The sequence below is a fragment of the Camelina sativa genome, chromosome 8 (assembly GCF_030686135.1).
Source record: "Camelina sativa cultivar CO46 ecotype springtype chromosome 8, ASM3068613v1".
In the NCBI taxonomy this organism is placed as follows: Eukaryota; Viridiplantae; Streptophyta; class Magnoliopsida; order Brassicales; family Brassicaceae; genus Camelina; species Camelina sativa.
In genome coordinates, this window is record NC_141887.1 from 1,404,062 (window position 1) to 1,423,028 (window position 18,967).

General features: G+C 33.0%; 4 protein-coding genes across 4 annotated transcripts; all 4 read right to left on the reverse strand.

The window, feature by feature from the left end:
• Window positions 1-700: 700 nt before the first annotated feature.
• On the reverse strand, window positions 701-1,836 carry LOC104705527 (uncharacterized). The gene is made up of 2 exons (XM_019229084.2): window positions 1,496-1,836; window positions 701-973 (listed from the first exon to the last, which is right to left on the reverse strand). Exon 1 carries the CDS (start codon window positions 1,829-1,831, stop codon window positions 1,508-1,510), a length of 324 nt encoding a protein of 107 aa, XP_019084629.1. The 5' UTR covers window positions 1,832-1,836; the 3' UTR covers window positions 701-973; window positions 1,496-1,507.
• A 650-nt stretch (window positions 1,837-2,486) lies between these two features.
• LOC104705528 (UDP-glycosyltransferase 92A1) lies at window positions 2,487-4,501 on the reverse strand. Its single transcript, XM_010421546.3, has one exon. The coding sequence runs from the start codon at window positions 4,111-4,113 to the stop codon at window positions 2,638-2,640; it is 1,476 nt and encodes a 491-aa protein (XP_010419848.1). The 5' UTR covers window positions 4,114-4,501; the 3' UTR covers window positions 2,487-2,637.
• Window positions 4,502-6,924: 2,423 nt separating this feature from the next.
• On the reverse strand, window positions 6,925-9,613 carry LOC104705529 (IRK-interacting protein). The gene is made up of 2 exons (XM_010421547.3): window positions 9,168-9,613; window positions 6,925-8,603 (listed from the first exon to the last, which is right to left on the reverse strand). Exons 1-2 carry the CDS (start codon window positions 9,390-9,392, stop codon window positions 7,134-7,136), a joined length of 1,695 nt encoding a protein of 564 aa, XP_010419849.2. The 5' UTR covers window positions 9,393-9,613; the 3' UTR covers window positions 6,925-7,133.
• A 6,994-nt stretch (window positions 9,614-16,607) lies between these two features.
• Window positions 16,608-17,510, reverse strand: LOC104705530 (uncharacterized). The gene is made up of 4 exons (XM_087463047.1): window positions 17,404-17,510; window positions 17,262-17,298; window positions 16,998-17,161; window positions 16,608-16,794 (listed from the first exon to the last, which is right to left on the reverse strand). Exons 1-4 carry the CDS (start codon window positions 17,508-17,510, stop codon window positions 16,764-16,766), a joined length of 339 nt encoding a protein of 112 aa, XP_087319173.1. The 3' UTR covers window positions 16,608-16,763.
• Between the last annotated feature and the right edge of the window lie 1,457 nt (window positions 17,511-18,967).

Genomic DNA, 18,967 nt, shown 5'->3' on the forward strand with positions numbered 1-18,967 from the left:
AGTGTAACTCTAAAGTCTAAATACATAAATTAATCGCATTTAAAAGTAACGATACAGTAGTGTGAGGTTAACAACTGTAGACGTGTAGGGTCATCATATGTGTATTGAATCCTGCTAATAGTGATAACGGAAGCCTCAAGTTTATTTATTCGAATGATTATGCATATATGCAAATATGCAATATATCATTGTCTTAAATGAAGACAAAGTGGTTACTAATTAGTAAAGCAATTATCACCCATGAGAACAGAGCCCCAAATAAAGGAAATTAACAAACTACCATTGAATCAAAGCATTAGCTTAAACTTGAATCTTACTTTACAGGGTGATGTATCTTAACCTATAATTTTTTTACATATGTCTAATATATCTATATTTTTTGGAAGAAAAAAAAACAAATACAAAAAATAGATAATTAAAGTATTACTCACTTCAGGGTCTATCTTTTTGGTGACAAAATCTAATTGGTTAATCATTATGCATTATTGCATTACATGAAACTTTTGGTTACACTTGTTTTCTGATTACATTGTCTTTGAAGAAACACAGAGGAAATGGACTTGTTGCTCTTTCAGTTATTTCACAATCGGACAGTTCCAAATCTTACATTACCAGCAAATAAGGACATTCAATATCGCCAAGTAGTTGTTGTCTCGTACGCTTGTTGATCAGAGTTGCACCCAAGAAAAAAAGGTGAAATATTCGGTGCAACCAAAAGTCATAGAAGAAGTGTTAATAATTTCATACAATGATTAGCTATTTACAGCTACTAAAATTTTTGGCATTTCTTAAGCTGTATCTGACCTTTTTATTGTATTTGCTTTGAAGCGGTGTTATATTCTGTTTCGTAAAAAATTCTAAAATAATAAAATGAAGGACGTCAAAATAAAACAAAAATTTTGCCTTCTCATCATCACCTACGAACAAACCTACAGCTAAACCGCGTCGGCCACGACGGCTATATATCAAATACCTAAGTCAAAACAAAGGAAAAAGTCAATTGGGTAATAATACTTCAATTTTGTACTGCAATTTCTTTCAACGAAAAGTACCAAAGCTAAAATGTAGTAGGGCACCACTAAGGTTTTTTTTTTTTTTTTGGTAAATGGGGCACCACTAGTTTAATGAAATTCCTTCCATTCATATATCCAAACAACGATTACACCTTTTTCTTTTTCTTTTTGTTGCTGCGGTTAAAGCACAACGATTTACAAGCTATACATTCAATAAAGCCAAAATGAATGAGTAACTTACTAAATTAACGGACGATATCTTAAACTATGCTAAGATGATTCAAAATTCCAATCCAAATCTAATTGTTTACAAAGTCACCGTACGTGAACCTTAACAAAGTTCTTTATTGTTCTAAAGAAAGAGACTATTACAGGCCATTAGTTTCAAACGTTACATCAAAAAATCAAAAATAAAACAAAATATAAATGAAAAGAATAGTGAACATATAAAAATAAAATAAAACTCAGAACAATTCACGTACTGCGTCTTGCGATCATCGATCATAAGCTGCAGAATCTGAATCTATAACAGGAGGCGGCGAGAAATAACGGTAAGGAGAATATGTAGTGGGAGGACTTGGAGCTTTGTATTTGTAATGAGGGAACTTATGATTTGATGATGAGACAGAGGAATAACCATAAGCTACTGCAATCATGGCGATGACGACCGTGAGAACCATCAGGAATATGAGGCGTGTCGGCCATGAACGTCTCATCTTCGGGATCGGAAAAGAGAGATTGATGAAGTTTAATTCTTTTGGAAAAAAAGTTTTAACTATATATATATAGAGAGAGCAATAATTCTTTTGGCGTCTCATAGGTAGATAGGCAAATAATTATTTTTTAACAAGTCAAATGTGTTGGTGTTATAATGTGGAATCTAATTAACACGGCAACTTCTTTTTAAAATTATCTCCTAGTGCTACTTGTATTGGGAATTTGGGATAAGTTTGACTAAAATTCGCAGAGAGATATGTAACAAGTGAAATCGTCAAATTGGATTATGTACTAATTACGAGAAACTAATTTGCAGATCTAGCGAACAACAGAAAGATACGGGTACATCTTTCTAATGTTTATCCTACTGTGTAAATTAGATTTTTTTTTTAAAAGGAACTAACGTATATTCTATCGAATATATTATTTTGTTTTATTTGACTATTTATTTTATTATTTAGACTATAATTTTGCAATTATTTTCTATGCTAATAAGTTTTCTAATTATTTTGACTATAATCTTCTTACAAATGTCTTCTTAGCATAGCACAAAGGTAGAGATACTTTTCCGAAACGACACCGTTTGACCGAGATTTCCTTGGAAAAAAAATTGCTGATAGGGGAAACACGTAGCAATTACAGCTCAATAAAGAAACAAAGATCATCCCCTTACACTAATATTTTGATATATTCTTTTTTAAAAAAGACGAAGAGTTTTATAATCGAAAATGGTATGGATCTCATCTCTCTATGAGCTTTGTAAACATCACCTTGAATTATCAAAAAGAAAGAAGAGTGTTTTATCAAAAGATTAGCTCCTCTATCACAACACTTGTATGGTATAACTACCGGTCATGTTTATTCAATTTCCCAATATGTAAGATGTTTATATAAACCATCTAATGTCTTAATTCTTCTCTTTCTTGGCGATTGCTTGACCAAGAAACTCTTCCAAAGCAATGACAGATGATCCACTAACTCCATCTTCCATTGCTCTCCTTACTAGTTCCTTCACCTCTTTACCCTTTCTCCTAATCTCTCCCCCTACGTCAGTCTCCTCCATCACCAATTTGATCTTAGAAACAATCTCATCACATTTGATATCACATCTCTTCCCACGGGCCACCTCAACCGACACCCCAATATGTTTCTCCATAAATATCGAATTGAAGAATTGCTCGGCTGCCATGGGCCATCCGAGCAATGGCACACCGTGGCTAAGCGATTCGAGTATCGAGTTCCATCCGCAATGACTCAAAAACACACATGTTGCCTTGTGTGACAATATATCAACTTGTGGTGCCCATCTCTTCACAATCAATCCTCTTCTTGATCTTGTCACTCTTTCCTCAAATCCTTCCGGTAGATACTCGTCCACATCAAACTCACTCTTCACTTCCACACCTATCGGTGGCCTCACGACCCATATGAAGTTCTTCTCGCTTCTCTCTAATGCCATAGCCAGTTCTAACATATGCGTTTGAGAAATCGAGTTCATTGAACCAAAACATACGTAGACAACTGAATTGCCCGGTTTTGAGTCAAGCCATGCCTTCACAGCTTCCTCTGTCGACCTTGACCCCGCCTTTTTGTCCCGAGAATGCAAAACCGGCCCCACCGACCAAACCGGAACACCAGTTATTCTACGGAAGTAGGATAAGCCGATCTGGTCGATCTCCGCAACCGTGTTGAACACGAATCCATCGAAATCAGACCATCCTGGTATATTCTTCTTCATGAAAACAGACCAATCATCGCTTCCGTCCGCTTCTAACATGAAAGAGTTCAACTGAGTTTTCTCAATCTCCCCTGCTTCAGGGAAATCACCTAAGAGAAACTGATCTTGTTTGGTTTCTTTGTGAGGCAAGTTTAACCATATGGATCTATAACAACCTAACCCAAAAGCACCAGCGGCACTAAAGATCACTGAAGCAACACCAATCTCTTTACAAACCTTACCGATCCAACCCAAGAAGAAATCACCTATCACCACAACCGAGCTCTGGCCATCATCTTCTTCCTTCAAGATCTTCGTGATCAAGTCTCTAAAGGGCTCACGAAGCGACCTAGAAGCTTCAAGAAGGCTGATGACGAGAGAGTAAGGAAGAGCATCGAAATTCTCACCGTCGTGAGGGAGGCCGTGGTCAGAGCTGTTGAAAGGTAACTCGATGAGACTTATGGAAGAATCATGCGGAAGACTGGAGCGTATCTTGGGGATGTTCAAAGGAGTGTTGACGAGAGAGATGATGGTTTTGGCTGCTCTGTTCTTCTTCTTCATCATCTCCTCTAAACGAAGTGCTAAAGCTACAAAAGGGATGATATGGCCTTGACCCATGAAAGGGAACATCACGATTCTCAGATTTCTTGGTTTAGCGTCCGCCATTGCTGAGGAAAAATTTGAGATTTGGGGGTTTGATACTATTGCCGTATCGATAACGTTTCAGATTCAGACAAGAGAAAATGTGTTTTTGCTCTGACAAGAAAATACTTAAAAAAGAGTAACAAGATTGACTGACTACATTTATTCCTTTGAAAGACACTTTTTTAGGGAAGGGGGATTTGGTAAAACCACTTTTTTTCTTTTTTCCCTGAAATAGTGGTTTGTGCCGTTGGCTTTTCTTGTTGTTCTCTCTATTTTTTTTTTTTGTCCTCGTTCGTCCATATTGTGAAAACCGTGATGAATTTTTACAAATGTAGACATATGCATTCGTTGAATTTATCTACTTTATAAAGAGTATATTCATTGTATCAAAAAATTTAGGCATGTAGTTTTTTGATATTATTATTTTCTGTCTAGAAAAAGTTAGCCACTCATTGAATTAAGCTTTTTTATGTACCAATAGCTAGATGCCGGTCAAAATGGTTATGGACATCGTTCTATAGAATAAAGAAGATCCTCTAATATAGGTTTGTTTTAGGCCACATATACAACGATGGAAAAGAAAGAAAAAAAAAGTGATGGGCCTTTCTTCCCAATCAATCTAATAATACTTGTTGTCCCCACATTTCATGACCCTTTCAGCCTATGTCTCTGTCACCAAATACTATCAGATCCCAATTTCTCAAGAACCAGAAAATACTCTTAATAGAGATTTAATATAAAATATGAAGCACCAGCAGTAAAGTCGTCAAACATTTCAATACATCAGAAATAATACACTACACAGTTAGGAGAACCCTTTTTAAATTGTTCTTGATGATGAAACTGTAAGTCTCTATATAAGATAGATTTTATAATCAATTGTATCTTTCGTATAATAACTTACTAACGTTATATATTTTTATGTTGTTTGTTTACAGGTAATTAACATAAATCTTGAAGTGAATAAGACAATTGATTACAGCTTCTATAGGTTAATTAATTTACACTTATGCAATATCTTACGAACCAACAGCATAATTAGTTTTTCTTCATTACTACTGTGGTTTTAATTAGTTTTTCTTCTTTGTGTTTAGTTTATAAGTCATCCATCATTATCATTCGAGATTAGAACTGATTGCTAAATCATTTGGTAAAACATTCCTTATTATAACTTAATCATGTCATATGATATGTATTTAGATCTGTTTTTCTTTTTTTTTACGTGTAATATGTATGATCTACCTTTCTGTATTTAGCAGTCACAACTATGGTAACAATCTTTTGAGATCTTGAAGAAGAATGGAGTGATGGACTCGCAACAGAGAAGAGTAAGTTAATTACTCAATTCTTTCTTCTTACCATGCATCAATTTTTATGTAAACCATTATCTTTCTTTTTTAATTCAAGAATTTGTTTCTTCTTTTGGTGTTGAACAACAGAGGTGTTAACATCAACATAAGGATGGTACTAAATGTGAGTTTTGTTATTTTAACATGAGTTTTGTTATTCTAACATACTTTTAGTGACAATCTTTTGGGTTTGAAATTGTTGCAGATTAAGATAATGGTTGGAAACCATACAAGTGACACCAAAGACCAACGACAAAACTAATGAGGCCGCTTCGGATGCACACAAATTTATCGCCACCGAGGTCTAAGATGCAGCCGGTTCATAGAGGCTGATGCCAATAAAAAAGAAAGAACGATTTCTCCTTTACTATCTTTGTTAGTTTTTTTTTTCGTTTGTGACATATATCAAACATAATACTACACAATATGAAAGTAAATGTTTGTTTAGCCAAACTTAGAATTCTTCACTTCTACTCCATTTAGTACGCGTGGGTTTGAATCGCTTACATATTTACATATAACCACATTTTCGTTACTATATTTTTTTCTTTTTAATGTTTTTATCTATAACAAAAACAAATCCAATTATTTTTTGTCTAACACGAACTAAAAACAAATCGAAAACTAAACTAATATATGTTTGAATTATAAAAGGTAATGATATTTTGGGCAATTCTCATAAGTTCAAATCACAATATCTCTTTTACTAGGCCTGGGTATATGGATAATCTGTTCGGGTTTGGTTATTTACCGTTCGGTTCAGATAAACCGGTTTAGGAAAATAGAATCTATTGGGTGATTTTAGAGTTTCGGTTTGAGTTTGGTTTGAATACTACCGGGTTCGTGTTGGTTTGTATTACAAATTTTAGAACCCGTACCAAAAAATCCTTAAAATTAGTAAAATTGAAATAATTTAAACTAAATTTTGACATATGTAACAAATATTTTTTGGATATTTTAATTATTTTAGGTATTTAGGTATAAAACTAATTGATATATTTAAAATTATAATTATAATTTTGGATAATTGAATTATATTAGTGCTAATATTATTAATATTGTAGATAATTCTATATTTTAGGGTTTTATGAGTATCCGTTTGGATAATGGATATTACTCTAACCCAAACCCAAACTCATGGGTTTAACATTATAAAATCTAATAGAATTATTTAGGTATATACCCGAACCCAACCCGAATCGGATATTTCGTGTCAGGTTTCGAATTGGGTATTCAAGTATGGGTTTTTTGCCCAGCCATATCTTTTACGTATTTCTTTTATTTGTTGAAATAAAATATACAATCTCAAATGGGTATTAAAACTACGATTACGAGATAGAAAAACATTTCGAAATAAGTTTTCTGTCCCGAAATAGTCATACCACCTTTCTGTTTCTATATTTGTTTTTTTTTCACGTAGTTTTCTTTACTTAACTGATACAAATTCTGAATATGAATTTAATAACATTATTAAAAAAATATATTTATAAACATATGTAATATAATGCAAACATGATAACAAATTCAACTTTTAAAATTAACCCCCCACGTACTCGGTCACTAGTAATTCTTAACAAAGACAAATATAAAAGTACTAGTGAAGCCTAAGGTAGAAGAAACACTAGAGGTGAACAATGAGAAAAATTAATTAAGAACTAATCAACTGTGATTAGACTAGATTATCTTCAGACTTTAGCCCAATGACTTGTACCTGCAAAGAACCTTACATCTCAAAACCCTATCTTGAACATAAAACCCTGGCATCACCATAACCTTAACCCGTGCCGGTCCACGGGACGACGCTGATCTTTGCCTATCTGCACCCATGTCTTCCATAAAACTTGATTCAAACTCTCTGTTCTCTTCAACTCTCAAGATCCCTAAAGCTGGATTAAACGAGAAGGCAAGCAAATGAAGCAACCATACACATTTTGAAGCCACAAAGAATGCTTGAAGCATTTGTTCAGACCAAGGTCTTGTCCAATTCAATGTTGTAATGATCAAACTCATCTTCTCATCGCAGAATCTACTGAACTCCTCGCTGTAGTATTTTGTACCCTTTTTCAATACCTCGTTCCAGCTCAAGTTTCTCAAGGAAGCAAAGGACGCAAAATTCGCTTGTCGATCTTGTTCTGGATCAAGCAATTTCGGCTTACCGTTCTTCTGGAAAACGCAGTTCTCGAAGTCTTGGTACACTGATTGGCTTATGATCGCTTCTAAGTGGTACTGAATGATTTTGGAGTACTTAGAGGTGAATGTTAAGTTGTGGGGTTGAAGGAGAGTGTTGATGTTACCAATTAGAGTCGAGTCTTCTTCGTCGATCTCTAAAACTAATGTTTTCAAGAATTGCTTTATTGACAATCTTGCTTCCGATACAATCTGCAAGAAACCTTCAACCATCACTTCTTCACTCACTGGCATCTCTGAGTTCTTCTTCCCTGAGCTTCTTGCAACATTATTCTCCTGTGACACTACTTCTGTTGCTTCTCTCAAAGCTTTCTTTAAATTGTCACAGTAACTTTCCAAGTACTGAAGCTTCTCACTTAACTCTCCCAGTGATGACTTCATCTCTGAGACTTGTGTTAACGCAGCGTCTCTACTTCTGGTTGCTTCTATCAATTCTCTCTTCAACTTCTCAACACCCAAACCAGAATCCTTCAACACCTCAGAAACTTCCTCTGATTTCTCAGTTCTACTAGGGGAATTAAAGATCGAGTTACTCTTTTGCTTCTTCTTCAACTTTGGGAATAACCAAGACATCACTCTTCCTCCACGGTTCCTTGGCTGAGAAGAAACAACAGCCGAGTGTGAATCCGTCAAGGGCACAACAAGATTAGAGTTCTTCAAGCTCTTGGTGTCAAAACCTCTCTGTTTGCTGTAATCATTGCAAGAAGAGACCGACCTAAAGTCAACCGAGCCGCAGTTGCTTCTACCTGAAGTATACAAATGTAACGGTGGGGATCTGAGAGCGTCCGACATAGTGTAAACATGGTGATGAGAATCTTGATGAGGCACTACAGTCTTTCTTGAAGTAGAGGTTTTATAAGAATCAGAGAGATAAGTATGTCTCACGTCTTGATCTTCATCTCCATCTTCATCCCATGTCTCAGATAAAGTGAGATTCTTGTGATGAAATGCAGACACAGGCTCATCCTCATAGCTCTGTTTCAACGACACCAATAGACCAAAAAAAAGTTAGCAGAGAGGTGAAAAAGCACAGTAACTTTTGTCCAAATTTCACAACAGTGTGTCAGCTAAAAACAAAAACACAGTGGTTCTACCAAATTCAGGTCTTTTCTGTTTTGTCTTTTATACTTTTAACACTTAAACAGTTGTTAAATTATTAAAGGGGCCTAACCAAATTATATAATGTATATTTGATTCGAAACAATAAACCGCTTGTGAAGAAAGATCCAGAACAAGCAACGACATGATACAAAAATTTAGGAAAGATAGTGTAATCTAAATTGGAGACAGAAATAATGCAATAATTAACGAGCTCTGAACCGGGTTTAACCAAATAAATCTCGGGTTCGATGAATTTTTTTTTTTTTTAAATTATGTTTTTTAAAAACTCCAAAAGCTTTTGAACAAAACCCAAATTCCCATACATAATGTCGAAAAATCAATCAAGTTAGACACACAAGAATAAAGTGGACAACGACATGATGGGAACTACCAAGAATAATGATATTAAGAAGAGAAAAGAGAGAGAGAGAGAGTTACAGGAGTGAAAACAGGGTAATCATGAGCAGAGAGGTTAGTAGGGAGAGGACGAGAAGCTGGTGAAGCAGCAGCAGAAGAGGAAGAAGGGTTTCTGAGACTGTAATTATTAGAGGATGGGCTTGACTTGTGCATTAGACTCGCTTGAAGTGCTCTCACCTTCACTCCATTTGCTATGGCCTCTTCTTTCTCTCTTACCTTGTTCATTCTTGTTTCAGAAGATGCCATAGTAGAACAAGAACAAGAACAAGATTAGAAGGGATGAGAGGGATGTGACACAAAAGAGAGAGAGAGAAGAGATAGTGAATGCGATTGTGCTAGGACAAGGAAGGGTGTGATGAGGATGATGTCTCTGTGTGTGTGAAGAAGAGAGAGAGAGAGAAAGAGAGAAAATCCAAAGAATGTTCTGTCTCCCTTCTCTTAAAAGGACTGATAGAAAGAACGCATGTGAAGGGCAGACCACAGACCCATTTTTTTATGTTTACGATAATGCCCCCCTTCTTCTTTTATTATTTCTTTTCATTTTCTTCTTTATTTTACAACACTTTTTCCATATGATTGTTCCTTATTTAATCCACCACTATGAAAACATATCTCCACTGTTTTATGGTTGTTATTAATTGCAAATCAAAATGTTTATCTGAGACAATTATTTCCTATAAGTTTTAATTTGTTGTATTTTTTGGGATGAATGGTTTAACATTTTTGTTGGGATATATAGATTACTAGATTTATTTCCATCCAAACCTCTACTATTTCAAAAATATATATATGCAAGAGAATCTGCTTTGTTCTTACTGGAACTCTATTAGTAATAATATATACTGTTGGTTCCTTTTTTTAAAAAAAGAAAATTATATTTATGATAAACTTTATATATTTAAACTAAGAAAGTAGGAAAATATAAACTTAGGAATAAAATCTATTTATGATAAATATGTACAAGTAAGCATTAAAATCATTATACAGAAACAAAAAACAATGCTAAATATTGAAAATAAGAATTTCAAATTCTGTGTACTTAGAAGAATTATAGTTTTGTTGACAAAAGAAAAGTCATATTCTAAAATTAAGTTTAGGGAAGGGATTTCAAAAAGGATAAATGATTAAAAATGTCTTTCAAAAATAACACATTGTTCATTGGAAAATACATCAAGGATCACCTCATTGTTACAAAATCTATAGCAACCAGTTAAGTCAACATCAATTTGATAATATTAGTAGTAGGTCATATCCTAGCTAGAAGAATGGGTAAACTAGAAAAAAAAGATAGGCCATGCCTTAGTTTAAAAAAAAAAGCTAGGATGACTTTCTGACAAAATCATTTTTTGTTTGGTAGAAGATAGAATTTCTTGTGGGACTGATCATTTCTTAAGAGTTGTTTTGCAATAACGTTGTAAAGTCGAGTTGTTTACATCAGCCAAGAAGCTAAGAACTTTTTAAATAATTTTTATGATGAGAAAATCATTGTTAAGTAAGTAATTGTGCTTAACTTTCAAAACCAAACCCATATATATAAAGTACAAATAGCCTAACCTAATAAAGTGTTTTAAAAAACCCTCCACATGCGTTAAAGCATGTAATGCCTTATCTTGCGAGAATGAACCCGGGCATTTGTCATCATTTATATAAGGTTTATCGTTTTTTTTTATTTAGGATGGTGATGGTTTAAAAACCAAACGATTACATGATAGGTTTATCGTTTCTAACTTCTCTTCGGTTCATGTGATCTCGGGTTCGACTCCATGTTGTGATTGTTTTTCTTTTTAATTCTTTTTTTAAAACGACGTCGTTTATGCAATTAGAGAGAAGAAAACGAAAGATGCTTAAAAGCGATTCGATCCCTGTTCCTCATGTTAGTAATTGCTAAGGACTTCCGCCACTGTGCCACCTTAACTTTTAGGACTAACTATCAATTACAAGTATTATCTAACTTTATCTTGTTAACGGAAAGTTAATGTGATCATTGTCTTTGTTAATGAAAAAATTTAAAGACATGCCTAAAATAGCCAACTCAACGGAAAAGACAAAGATAATCTCACCATAATGACTATTGAAATGACTATTTTATTATAATGTCAAACCAAACTTTAAGATTTAAATGACATTTTGAAATTTTTTGTTCCAAATTTGAAAATTAATGTTTTTTTCCCATATTCTCTCCTATAAACAAGAAGAATGATTACCAAAAGCATTCATAAAGGTTTCTAGAGAGGGCACCCACATAAAATCGGCCGAATTCAAACTTAGTTTGATAATTTTGAACTCCCATGTATGAAATGTCTTGCAGTTATATAAACAGTCAAAATAGCTGACTTTTATTTATCACAGCCTCATACTCACCTTTCTCGATCCTTCTTCCAATGATTTATGAGATTGCATCGAAGTTGCGTGTAACCAAATCCCTTTTGGAAAAGGTAAATTATCTTTTCGTTTAACTTGTATTTTTTTCTTTTATAAAAATCAGCTATTTTATTTTTTTGACTATTCCTATAATTTTAAGACAATTCGGGCATATCAGCCCAGATAGCTCAAACACGATTCTAGCAAATTCGATTCAGAATGTTTTAGTATCTGCAATTGGAGTAACTACAGCCGGTGGTTACCGTCTTTACAAATGTGGAAAGTTTTTCCGTGGTTTCCTTATTGAAGTAATCTTATTGGTTTATTAATTTATAAATCCATATAATATTTGAAAATCCTTATTGATTATAAAAATTAAAATACATGGATTTGAAATAACATGTTTTATGTTTGGATTTGAATCTTTATAATTTTCACTTTAAATCACTAATAATGTTCTTAGCTAAAGAATACTTTTTTTTTCCTGATTTCCAATTTGTATTCTTGATTCTTACTGTTTTTCGAAATGAATTAGCAAAATAAATATAAAACAATAATAATACCTAGTGTACAAAACAAAAATCTTATCATTCAAGAGCATTTTCAATTGTGATGATGAGTATACTCTTTTTGGAACACCCATTTAAGGGTAAATTAGAAAACAAATAGGCCACACCTTAATTAAAAGAGGAATTGCACTCTATAACTAAAAAAAAAATTATAACTCACCCACTAACCATACTAACCATATAAACCTTATATACTCAATATTTTATATATTAATTATATATTTTACTCTTACCACTTCCACCACCCCAAACACCACCACCCCCTACCATCACAACCACCACCACCACTTCTGGCCACCATCTTCGGCAACTATTTCTGGCAACTATCTCCGGCGACCTTCTTCGGCGACCACCTCCGGCGACCACCTCTGCTGGCCATCTCCTCCAGTCACCTCCGACGAACTTTTCCGGCGGCCACCTCCGCCGGCCATTCCTCCGGCAACCATCACCACCATCAACCATCACTTATCAACCCTAAAATGATAATTTTGTCTACCCCCACTCCTAATTTTCTTTTTTTTTCAAGAAAAATACTTATGTTCACCCCCTTTTCTTTCAACCAATCAGAATCTTCTATCTAATATTTTTTTTTAAATAAATTAAAATTAAATTAAAAAGCAAAACAAATTAAGGAAACAAATTCTGTATACTTTTAATTAAAGAAAGTTAAATATTGGCTTGGTTTAGATTTTTAAAATTACAAAATTTTGTGTCGGTTTGAGTTTACAAATATGGTGATTAGAGTTTAGGTTTTACAATGAAAACAAAATTATATGTCGGTTTGGGTTTACAAATGAAGTGGTTAGGGTTTAGATTTTACAATTAAAACAAAATTATATGTTGGTTTGGTTTTACAAATGAGGTGGTAAGAGTTTAGATTTTACAATTATAGCGAAATTATATGTTGGTTTGGGTTTACAAATAAGATGGTTAGGATTTAGATTTTACAACTAGATCAAAATTATATGTCGGTTTGGGTTTACAAATGAGATGGTTAGAGTTTAGAGTTTAGATTTTTACAATTAGAATGAAATTATATGTCGGTTTGGGTTTACAAATGAAATGGTTAGGGTTTAGATTTTACAATTATAATGAAATTATATATCGGTTTGGGTTTATAAAAGGGCGGTTTAAGTTTTTAATTTTGTAATAATGTATACAAATTTTATTTCTTTATTTTATAAGGGGGTGAATGAAGAAGTTCGGGTGAACCTAAGTATTGTTCTTTTTTCAAATAGTTAGTTATATTCTTCATTAGTTTTTTTATTTTGGTGAGCAAATTCACCCTAGTTAAAAAAACTAGGATGACTTTATGATAAAACATTTTTTTTGTTTAGTAGAAGATAGAATTCCGTGTGGGACTGATCATCTCTCAAGAGTTGTCTTCCATCCCTTGTATATTAAAAGAGAAGCATTCTTGAAGAAAAGCTAACGTGTCGTCGCTAAAGAGCTATGTGCTCAATTTATGATTTGCCTTTAATATTCTATAATCTTATTATATAAAGTTGGATTTTGAATATAAAGTTGGGTTTTGAAAGTTAGTCATTACCAAGATTTTGAAAAGTTTGAAATTATCAAGATGAGATTTTGACATGTGTAAAAGTTAATATTTAATAAGAGATTTAAAGATTACGACATAAAACAAAAATAAATTTGTTTTAAACAAAATTACAAAAATTAAACAGTTTTTTTAAATAATTATAAGGAGATTAGATATATATATATATAATTCATAAAATTTGAAATTATAACATTATTAACTATTTTTTAATTTCAAATAATTAATTCTACAAAAAAATAGAAAAAGGATTAAGGAAAATATACCATAAATAATTAATTCTAAAAAATATAAATATTCACTTCTATATAAACATAGATCGTCTCATATTTTTCATCTAACAAAATAGTTTATTCAAAAATATTGTTTTCAACTTTGTTCTATTGGTAAAACTGTTTTAATGGAAAAGTAAATTTTCCTTATTTTTTTAAACCAAAATTTTCTCGTACTTTCTCTTTTGTCAGTTTGGAATAGGTAAGATTAATATGTTGACCCAAGAAAAAAGGAAAATTAATATATGCGTCTTCTTTATCTAACACTGTATTTTAAAATTTATTGTAGTAGGTTTATATTGTTTTATTTAATTTATATTTTCATCTTTGAATTATTTGAGATTCATATGTTATCGTGCTTATAATTTATGTTATTTCTTTAATTATGTCAAATTAATTATCTTCTAATTTCTCAACCTTGATTGGTTGGTCATAGATTTTTTTTTTTTATGCAAATATAATTGTTACCCGTTCATTCAATCCTAAAGAGAAATAAAGAGTAGAAGCTCATCAATCTAATGGTTGGATAAAATAGGCTAATCAACACAAGGTTACAACAAACAAATATATATAGATTGGAAAAACATAAATCGTTTTTACATAGGAGCTCAGAGACAGAGGCTGCATCATGGTGTGTCAAAGACACTTCCATGAATACATTGGGAAATTTAACATTCGTTACTATCAAAAGATTTTGTGACGTTAGAAAAAGGTCTTTAGTTTCATTGGTTGTCGGAGCAAACCACTTTGAGATAACTAAAAGAAGTGAACATGTTCTCTCCACACAAGAGAAGGGCAGAGCCGATTTCTCTCTATGGTGGAAGAGGTTGGACGCAAGATTATCTCCTCAAGTGAGGAAGGTGGAGGAGACTGTACGCAAGGTTATCTCCCTATGGGAGAAAGACGGAGCTAATGTTCTCTCCATGGTAGAGGAGGTTGGACGCAAGGTTCTCTCCATAAAAGAGGAGGGCAGAGCCGAGATTCTCTCCATGGTTGGTCATACACTATTGTGATGATACATTATTAATTAGTATACAGTAAAATCTCTATAAATTAATAAGGTCGGGACCATAAAATTTTATTAATTTATAGCGGTTTTAATTTATCGTAAATTATTATTTTATTTATTTATGAAGAGATTTTTAAAATTTTATATTACAAAATAAGATACTTTTGTTATCATTCATATTTTTAAAGAATCTTTTTAATTCATATTTTTAATTTTTTAATTTTTAATTTAGAGTTTAGATAAAAACGATAAATGTTAGAAGTTTAGAGTTTAGGAGAAATTGCTACTAGTATCATTCATGGTAATGATGAAGTCGAAGAATATATTGCGGTAATTTTAGAACCAATTACATGTAAAGAAACAATTTTTGCATTTAGGACTTTCCACAATTTTTAGATGCGGTTTGAGAAGACAACAATAAAAAATATTAGAAATGAGCTCCAATAAGAATTAAATTCAAGAATATGCAAACAACAATAGAGTCATATTTCACTAGATTTTCTTATATATATATTTATATATGTTAATAATATTTGATTATTAATTTATGATATTGATGGGACCATATTTTTACATAGGATTTTCAAAAAATATAATTATCTTATTAATTTATCGAAATGTGTTATTTTTTACAACGGTCCAACTCGGGACCGGAAAAGTTTATTAATTTATAGTATGTATTAATTTAAAGAGTACTAATTTATAGAGGTTCGACTGTAATATGTACTATGTAAAATATTTTTTATTTGAAATGTTTTTTGAGCCAACAATTTTAGTGATTAAAGAAACTATGCAAAAGTAAAAGTAAAGAGACATATAATAGTTGGCTTAATGTGTTCATATAAATATTTTCTAGGTGGTGGTAAAGAATATATTTATAACTTACAATATATCTAGGTGTAAAAAAACATACTTTTAATGGTAATATAGATAAAAAATTTGTAAATAGATATAAATCAGTGTATTATATAACAAAAAGAAAATTTATAAATAACGTACAACAAATTTTAATATATTTGTGTTAAATTTAATTTAATTTACAAAACTTTAAACCCGTATATCGGACAGGTCGTTATATAGTTAATGTCGTAAAGTCGAGTTGTTTACGTCAGCAAGAGAAGAAGTCAATAAGCTAAGAAAAAGGATTACACTGTTTTAATAATTTAATGATGAGAAAATAATTGTTAAGTAATTGTGCTTAACTTTCAAAACCAAACCCACCAAACCAATATATATATATATATATATACAAATAGCCTAACCTAATAAAGTGTTTTGAAAAACCATCCACATGCGTTAAAGCATGTAATGCCTTATAGCCTTTTTGCCTTTTCTTGCGAGAATGAACCGGGGCATTTGTTTCTTCCTACACTTCTTTGTTACCATTTATATAAGGTTTGTGGTTTCTAAACATATTTCTTTCAACAGTCTCAAAATGTTATCCATAGTTTTCTAGATTCTTGAAGATGATGTTACTAGAACAAAATATATATAAAATCATATATAGAAAACTTTACAGGTAAGCTTTCTATATAAATCATTATTGTTGTGTTTTGGGAATGTTTAAGGACACAAATTTGTGTGGCATGCAAGCCAAAAGATCGACTCTCATCATGCCTAAGGATATCCAGAGATCATAATTTTGCGATTAATCATAATTTGGCACCTACTAAACCAAGTGCCTGAAAAGTAATAATAATCATAATTAACTTGTAACCAATAATAAAGAATACTACCCAAAAAAAGAGAGTAAAGAATATGAATATGCTTTACAAATGGCAGAGGACGATCACAAGTCCAAAAGAAACAAGAGGATTCAAAGAGAGAGAATTACTCAACTCCCCATAATCATGCAGTCTCGTGTGAGAGCTCTGAACCCCTGGAAAGAGAGGAGGGGGTAAGTTAATGAAATCCTTAGTTAAGACACACAAGATGGGAATTGTCCACAGCAGAGGAGCATATAATTGTAAGAAAATATTCAGTGGATAAACAACTCAATTCAATGGAGAACATGTTAAAATTGAACAATAAGGGACCAGATTTTTCAGGCAAAAAAAAAAGAAAAAGAAAAAGGGAAGTTACTGATTTTGTTTGGAGAACCTCTCCGCACGTTTGGCATCTAGGTACTCAAGCTCGTGAGTTAACCAGGCAGCTATAGCAACTGCCAACGCCATGATCGTAGGTACGACGCGTTTACCAAACTGTCTTCTAGAAGTTACAACTGCAGCAGCAAGAGCCTTGGTTGACTGAAACACCAAACCAAAATAAACACATATTAACATGCATGCAGTTTCTCAAGGAAGATGGAAATTTCAGAGTAAATTAAGGTACGAGCTGCTATAATACCTCTTCGAAATCGATCTGCCACTTTTCAAAAGAGGCCCTGTTCCAAATGAAATGAGAGGTCTTAGTTTCCGAATGGTTAGAATCACATAATTCTTACAAGGCATAGAGCCTTAAGTAGTGTCGTGTGGCTAGAGAGCTCAACTGGTATTTTAGCTTGATCTGGAGAGTCTGAACGAGGAAACAGAGGAGGGAGTAAGTAATGAATTCTCTAGTTACGAAACACAAGCTCACCTCAAGGTCCTCATCCATCGAAATTAACCAAACACAGTCAAATATAATCATAAAAATAATAATTTTTGGGATGAATAATAGTAATAATTGACTTGTGTTGGTCGATAATTGAGTTTCCAGAGTTGCAACGTTTCAGTTGCACCTTGTTTCGTTTGTGTTGTCTATTTGTTTTATAAATAAACCAATTTTAGTCTTGATATATACATAACAAGTTTCAGATAAATAAATGTTTCAGTTTTGTTCAGTTTTGTTCTTTATCTTCCATAAAAGAGAAGGGACAAGGTCTCTTACTCTGTTTTCCTCCTTCTTGCTCTCAACAACAGTCTAACAACTTGTGTAACCCAATAATAAGAAAACGGATATGCTTTACAAATGGCAGAGGACGATCACAAAGTTCAAAAGAAAGACGAGAATTCAAAGAGAGACAAAGGGACAAAAACATTCAACTCCCCAAAATTATGCAGTCTCGTGTGGCTGGAGCTCTGAACGCCTGGAGAAACATAGGAGGGGGCCGGGTAAGTTATGAAATCCCTAGGATAAGGACACACAAGCTCATTTCACATCCATGGCAATTGAGCATAGTTGTTAGAAAATGAGCAATGGATAAACAATGCAAATTCAATGAGAACATGTTCTAGTAAAAACTAAAGAATAAGAGATTTTCAGGCAAAAAAAAAAAAAAATGAGAAGTTACCGCTTTTGTTCGGAGAGCTCCTGAGCACGTCTGAAAAAGAGGAAGCAGAGAGGGGTAAGTAATGAACTCCCTAGTTAGGACACAAAAGCTCACATCCATGCGAATTGACCATACACTTAATAATGAAATAGTTGGCTGATCTAGAGCATTTACGACACACACACACACACACACAAAACTACAGCAGCATATAGTTGTAATATAATGAGCAGTGACAAACAATTCAGTTCAATGAGAACATGTTATAGCAAAAATTGAACAATAAGAGACAAGATTGAGAAGTTACCGCTTCTGTTCGGAGAGCTTCCGAGCACGTTTGGCATCTATGTAGTCAAGCTCGTAATTAATTAAGGCGGCTACAGCAAAAGATGACACGACGATAAAAGGTACGAAGTATATGATCCTCTGTCTCACTGATTTTTGAACTGCTTCAGTAAATTCCCGAGATGACTGAAACACCAAAACAAACCAATCATATTATATGCATGCAGGTTCTCAAAAGGGAGAGGAGAGTGTGCAAGATGGAAATTAAGGTACGAGCAGGCTGCTATACCTTTTCAAGATCCTCCATCCCCTGTCTATGTCTAGCGCTGGTACCAAATGAGAGGTCTTAATTAGTTTCCGAATGTGATCATACAAGGCATTGAGAAAGACAGAATAAAAAGATTGGCGACAATACCTATTCATGGCAAGAAACTTGCTCAAATCGCCCTCCTTATATTCTAACTCGGGCTTGGGATCAGGAACAGCCTTCAAAGAAAGGAATAAGTTAGAAAGGAGT